General features: G+C 54.5%; 1 protein-coding gene across 5 annotated transcripts; it reads right to left on the bottom strand.

Moving 5' to 3' along the window:
• Window positions 1–7: 7 nt before the first annotated feature.
• Men1 (menin 1) lies at window positions 8–5,882 on the bottom strand. 5 transcript variants are annotated; one of them, XM_087551548.1, is made up of 10 exons: window positions 5,738–5,882; window positions 5,012–5,472; window positions 3,963–4,171; window positions 3,621–3,749; window positions 3,363–3,403; window positions 3,195–3,282; window positions 2,489–2,625; window positions 1,955–2,090; window positions 1,431–1,595; window positions 122–1,245 (listed from the first exon to the last, which is right to left on the bottom strand). In XM_087551548.1, the coding sequence occupies exons 2-10, from the start codon at window positions 5,454–5,456 to the stop codon at window positions 763–765; spliced, it is 1,833 nt and encodes a 610-aa protein (XP_087407674.1). In that variant the 5' UTR covers window positions 5,457–5,472; window positions 5,738–5,882; the 3' UTR covers window positions 122–762. The 5 variants fall into 5 exon arrangements, with proteins under 5 accessions (NP_062081.1, XP_087407674.1, XP_087407675.1 ...); XM_087551549.1 differs by having other exon boundaries at window positions 5,770–5,882; XM_087551547.1 differs by having other exon boundaries at window positions 5,828–5,882.
• Between the last annotated feature and the right edge of the window lie 756 nt (window positions 5,883–6,638).

Genomic DNA, 6,638 nt, shown 5'->3' with positions numbered 1-6,638 from the left:
ATACATCTTTTTTTTTCTTAACAAAATGTATTTATCTTCCTTGGAACTGAAAAATAAATCTATGTACAAAACAGGAAAAGACTGGCCCTCCCCCACCCCGTGCAGATTTCCTCCTGGGACCTCAAGGAGGTTCCCAGAGGGCTGGAAGAGGTCCTGCTCTGTTCTCCGGCCAGTTTGGTCAGGAAGGGGGCGAGGCTCAGTATTCACAGATAAGAGTCCGACCTTCATGCCCTGGACTCCGGGGCTAGGGAGATGAGGAAGATTTCCAGATTCAGGCAACAATATGTTAATTTCTTTGGGGTAGGGGACTTGGATTGCCAAAGGATGCAACTATAAAGTGCGGAAATCTACCCCTAGGGACTGAATGGTCCTTGGTTCCTGGGTTTCCAGGTAGCAACTGTGCTTGTGGGCTAAGGTCAATCTAGTCCCCAAGTGGGAGGAATGCCGGACTGTTCAGGCTCGACTAGGGAACCCGTCATGGTCCACTGAATTTCGGGGGACGGGGTTGGACCTGTAAAGACCGGTTGCATGGACCTACAATGTTCCAATTGGCTGGCTGGTGGGAGATGAAACCTAAATTCTAAGAACCGAGCCAGGGCTCTGGGGCCCGAAAAGGGGCTAAATGAAGGCTCCCAGTCACTGCTGGGCAGTTCTGGGCCACCTAGGACTGTAGGCAGAGTCTAGGCTTGAGTTAGAGGACTAGAGTGAAGCCTGATGGGAGTGTGGGCAGGCCGGGGGCCTTGTCACAGAATCCCGAAGAGTTCAGAGGCCCTTGCGCTGCCGCTTTAGGAAAGAGAGTGTGTAGTCGCTGGGTGTGGACACCTTCTGTTTCTTCATCTGCACTTGGGACTGTGCCGTGAGTTGCAGCTTGATGGCACTAGAGTTGATCTTGGTGGCCACCAGTAGCTCCTTCATTCCTTTCATCTTCTCACTCTGGAAAGTGAGCACTGGGCCCTCTGGGGGTGGCGATGCTGCAGGTGCTGGAGCCTGAGCAGCACTGCTGACTTCTGTGCCACGGGCAGTACCTGAGACAGTCCCTGACGTTTTCCTAGGAGGTCCCGACCCTGCACTTTGCCCTGAGCCTGGGCCCTTGTCCAACGCAGGCTTCTTGGGTGGTGGTGGCTCCTCAGGCTTGGACTCTCGGCGGGGACCGCGCCGACGACCTTCTCGGGCTTCGTCCCCCCATGGTTCTTCCGCCTCTGCTGCCTCGGCTTCCCGGCTAACTATGTGCACCTTCTGCCGCACCTGAGCAAATCGTAAGCTGAGTGAAGGGTCGTGATCACCAGTGGGGCTCCAGCCTCAGCTCCTGACCACCTCTCCAGGAGTCTCCTCTCATCATCTATACTCATAAACATCCATATAACCTCAGTCCCCTGGAGCTACCACCACCACCTGCAGTTCCCATGCCCTGGATGATGGGACCCTCTCACCTGTCCCTCAAAGCGTCCTAGGGACTGCACAAGGAAAGTTGCCCAGCCCACGTGCAGTACTGGTGTGGGGCTACCCTCCTCCCATTTGCAGATGCCATCATAGAATCGCAGCAGGTGGGCAAAGCACTCTGGGTCCTGGAGGGCAGAACCTTGGCCTTGGGTGCCCTGGATAAGGGGGAAGGTACAGCAAAGGTCACAAAGGTCACAGTGTGCAGGCCAGGCTCCACCTGGGCAAAGCCTTAGTTTCAGGGAAGGCAAGTGCAGGCTAGACCCTCCTTCCTTTTACAAAGTTAACCCTTAGTGTGAGTGGAAAAGGGGAGTGAGTGCCTTTCCTCGCCTACAGCCCAGCCCAGAGTCGAACTTGCCATCAAAGAGATAGACCATCAACCCATTTCCCTAAAGGTTTTAGCTCTAAAACACCCTAAAGTCCTTTTGAACCCCAAAAGAGAATCCCCAACCCTGTCCATGCAGTCCAACCAATGTGCCCAGGAAAGAGGGTGAACCAATGGAGTCCAGCCCTTCACCTGGGCTTGCTCTCCTGGCCGCTCCTCGCCTGCTTCTAGCAGGCTGGCTGCCTCCTTCAGCAGGTTGGGGATGACGTCATTGGCCACTTCAAAGAATTCCTTGTAGATCTCTTCATCCTCCCGACAGTAGTTGTAGCTGTGAGAACACACAGGACTCAGGTTGACAATTGCCCCACGGTGGGACACCCCACTGACTGGGTGAGAGGCTGGAGTCCTTGTTCACCCAGATAGTGGGGATCATGTTAGGACGAGGCAAGGTTAAGGAGTGGGGCATGAGGGCTGGGCTAGAAGTTGGGCAGAGACAGTGCAACATAACTGACTATAAAGCAGGAAAAAATGGGCAGAGAGGAGTGAAGGGAAGGCATGAGGAGGAGGAACAACCAGAGGTTCTCACTTCCCAGGTAATGGCAACCTTGGCTGTGTAGGGGCTGATCAGAGAGGACAGAGCTTGAGACAAGGTCTTACGACTGGCTGACCGATTGGAAAGTCATAGAGAGAAAGGACAGGCTGGAGGCCTGGCAGGGGAATCCTCACTCTTGGATAACAGTGGCAGTGTCGGCCCAGGCCTGCAGGGCTTCACGCACATTGCGGTTGCGACAATGGTATCCAGCCAGGTACATGTAGGGGTAGATGTGTTCATCCTGGTAGTAGGTCTTAGCTGAGGCAATCCCCTGGAGGATGGAGCAGAGGAGCCTCAGGGAGGCGGCCCCACTGCCTCATCTCTGACATGCTACAGAGAGAGGGCGCCAAACGGCCATCCTCCTGTCTCTACACCTGGCTCCATTCCATGGTGTTCCCACTCCTCCCATCTCCATCCCAGACCTGGGTCTACAAGCTTCTAAAGCCAAGGACAGACAATAGGAATGGTGACCCCACAAACAAGGCCCGGGGAGGAGCAGGGAAGCACTCAACCCTGGGGAGGTCTCTTCCCCACATGGTCCTGTTTAAAGCCTTCTACCACAATGAGCAGGCTAACATTTCCCCACAGTGCTACCACCACAGGCTACAGCCAGGGTAAAGAAGGGCAGCTGGAAAAATGCAGGGCTTGTAGGATAAATCCAAGCCCTGCCACTCCTAGGCTGAGGAACCCCGGCTTTGCTTAAACACAGATCACCCTTATCACACACATGCCTTATCCAGAGTAAGGCAGAAAATACCCTCCAACACTCAATATCCTTCCTTTTCCCCTATCTCCTCTCCATCCCCAGAGAGGAGTGGCTGCCTTCTGAGATGCCCTCACCTTGTGATAGAGGGTGAGCGGGTCTGGCCGACCAGGGGTGGGTTCCAGCTCCTCCAGGTCTGCCAAGTTCCCTAGCGCCATGGGGTACCTGGGAACAGATGGTAAGGTCAGGCTATCACTCAGCTCCCTGATCCCCCAAGCTGTATCTGATCGTATTCTTCTACTGACCTTTCCAGATGTCCTAGGTCATACAGCAGCCAGAGCAGCTTCTAGAGCCAAAGGGAGAGAAGCGCAGTGAGTAGAAGGGAGCTGCCTATCAGGTAGAGGTGACCGGAAGAAATAGGGCCCTGCTAACAGAGAAGGGCTAAGATTCAAGACTTGCAAAGCCCTTCACGTCTCAACTCTACTTTCCCTTGTGCATCAAGAAGGATCAGTCCATTTTACAAAAGGGAAAGGGAAGGCCCTGGGCAGGGGCAGTGTCCTCACCTGCTGTAGTTGCAACAGTTCCAAAGAGTCAGTGTGAAGATCAATGGAAGGGTTGATGGCACACACCATGAACGCCACCTCCATCTTGCGGTCACAGCGCATGTACGATCCTTTCAGGTACAGCCAGCTCTTAGAAAGGGAGAAAAGCAGACATCTCAGGATGTCCCGCCCTGTGCCTGCTCTAGGGTACAGCATCACAGATCAGTTCATCTGCCTTTCCTCCTGCTGCATAAACACAGAGGGGTGAGGGGCTGTGGGGAGCCTGGCCAGTGAAGCAGAATCAACCCCTCAGATGACTCAGGCTCACTGAGGGAAAAGAGCAAGACTGAGAGAATACGATACCCGCTCAGCCACACCAGCGTTGACTGTCTGGCCTCTGCGGTCCTCGTTGCCTTTGCCATGCCAGGTCACCTCAGCCGTCTGTTCCCCATTGGACCCGAACACCACCCAGGCATGATCCTCGGACAGGGCCAGATGGACATCTCTGAGACCTAGAGCCTGGCAGGCCCCTACCACTGCAAAGGCCACGCCCGAACTGTCCAGTTTAGTGCCTGCAGAAGAGCCAGTAATGAGAGCTCTGTCCTGGAAGAAGGGAGCCATGCCCCCTCTAACACCTCTCAAAGCCATGTCCACGCTTCACACACTCTACCCATTACATCCACCCTTTTGTGCTCACAGCATCTCCCTCCTGATAACCCAGCCCCAGCAGGAAGCCTCTCTAGATCTCCAGTCTACTCAGTCAGAAACTGTCCTCCCTTTTCTACATCAGATACTTCTGTTAACGTAATGACTTAATCCCGCGTCTAACTGTACACCTATCAGACTGCATCAGGGAGAGCAAATCCATAACCCCAGGAGCCCCCAACCCCTCCCTTCCTCATGTCCTGATTTATCTCTGCACTTTTTTCCTGCTCAGCTCACAAGTGGCCTCAGATTCTTGCTCAATACATAATGCACTTTGCATGTCCTCAGTCTTAAGCTCCTTGACCTCAAGCCTGTGCTTCCTTCCAACATATTTTCATAGATATCCTCTTAATTGTCTCAAATGTATCCACCCCTTTGTCCTACGTCCCCAATCTGCTGCCACCCTCTTTCCCCACATGTTAGGCTGCCAGATTCCTGTGGCTATTCGATGGCAGGGCTGGGGTATTGAGGGATGAGAGTAAGATTTAGACCAAATGATCAGGTTCCAGTCCCAGCCCTGTCATTCTGACATTAGAACACCGCTTCCCCTCTTTGGGACTCTGTTTCAACAGCTGCGAATGAGGAATAATACCTGCCCCACTACACAAGTTTGCAGGTTCCAAACGGGCTGTAAACCATATTGTTGGGACATGAAAAGAGGCAAGCCAGCATTCGTTTGCTCCCCTGACCACCTGTCTGACTCCAACCTGTGATGAAGCTGAAGAGAGACTGGATGTGGGCCCGGTCCTTGAAGTAGGAGCGGCTGAGGCTGTTCCATATGACATCCGAGACCTTTTTTACCAGTTCGCGACTGGAAACGCCCCCCTCTCGAGGATAGAGGGAGAGGTCCACAGCACCGCGGATCTGAGCGGTGAATCGGGCATAGAGGGCAGCAATGATGGATAGGTCGGCCACTGGGAAGTAGGTGAGGCCACCAGGAGGGTCGGGTGCCGGGCTGGGCTGGAAGGTGAGCTCCGGCACGTTGGTGGGGATGACACGGTTGACAGCCAGGAAATGCTCTACGAAGCCCAGAACCAAGGAGAGGAGCACCAGGTCAGGCTCCTCTCGGCCCAGCTCCGCAGCGAACAGGCGCACCACGTCGTCGATAGAGCGCAGAGGGAACAGCGTCTTCTGGGCGGCCTTCAGCCCCATGGCGGCGGGCGGTGGCCTGCGGGCAAGCCGAGGAAGGGAGGGTCGGGCTCGGCGAGAGAGCCCCCTCCCAGGCTCGGCTACGGCTCTACCCTCCGCCACAATTCTGCTTCGCCAGCCGCTTCGTCCTGCGCACACGGGCGGCGGCTCGGTTTCTGAGACCTTTCAACCAAGGGCCTTCTAGTTCCCTACAATCCCGGGACCCCCAGCCCCGATGAGGCTGCGTCCCAAAGACCTCTTGGGGACCCTCAAAGGCCACTCCTCCCGGTCCCTGCAATCTCTACCTAGCCCTCTGGAGCCTGTCCAAAAGGCGAACCTAAAGCAGCCTCCCGCAAGTCCCAAGGAGAGTCCTGGCTTCGGTCCCCCGAGCCCACCTCCGCGCTTACATCCCACACAAGGCACCGCGGCGCCCGCCGCCTGAAGCCTGCTGGGAAATGAAGTCCTGCACCTCCTCTGATAGCACTGCCTGCCGGGAAAGGGGCGTCCTTGCTTATCCCTTCCTCTCCAAGCCTGAAAATGACAGTCAAACCTGCAGTGGCTTATGGGAGAAGTAGTCCTGCTACTCCAGGGCGGGTAAGCTGAGCTCTGCAACGATTGGTCATTTACGATCACGCCAGAAGAGGTTCCTCGGTGCCTTCTGGGAGATTGTAGTCCTGGGACTAAACTCTCTCATAGTGCCGCTGCTGCATTGTGTGTTATGGCCAGTTTAAGATGTGAGGGAAACTGTTGCTCTAAAATACTACAAAGAGCCTGGAGACCTGGTTCAGTTGTTTAGAGCACTTGTTGCTCTTGCAAAGGATCTGGGTTCAAGTTCAAGTCACTACACCCAAATTGTGGCTCACCATCTGTAACTCCAATTCCAGAGTATCCATGCCTTTTTCTGACCTCCACCAAGCATGACGTAGTGCACACACATAAAAAGATGCAGACGAAACATTCACACCTAAAAAGACTGCAGGGCTGAACACAGTAAGACAGAGGCAGGAGGATTTTGGTGAACTCAAGGCCAGACTAGTCTATGATGCAATACCAGCCGTTGAAATTAGAGGTAAGAAACTCAGGGTGGACGGCAGAGATGACTCAGAGGTAAGAGCACTGGCTGCTGGCTGAGGACCTGGGCTCCCAGGATCTACATGTCTGCTCACAACTGGATCTTTAGCTTTGTTTTAGGGGGTCCAATGTTCT

The sequence above is a fragment of the Rattus norvegicus genome, chromosome 1 (genome assembly GCF_021556685.1).
Source record: "Rattus norvegicus strain SHRSP/BbbUtx chromosome 1, alternate assembly SHRSP_T2T, whole genome shotgun sequence".
In the NCBI taxonomy this organism is placed as follows: Eukaryota; Metazoa; Chordata; class Mammalia; order Rodentia; family Muridae; genus Rattus; species Rattus norvegicus.
The sequence above is the reverse complement of the archived record's forward strand: the minus strand, read 5'-3'. Positions and strand labels throughout refer to the sequence as shown.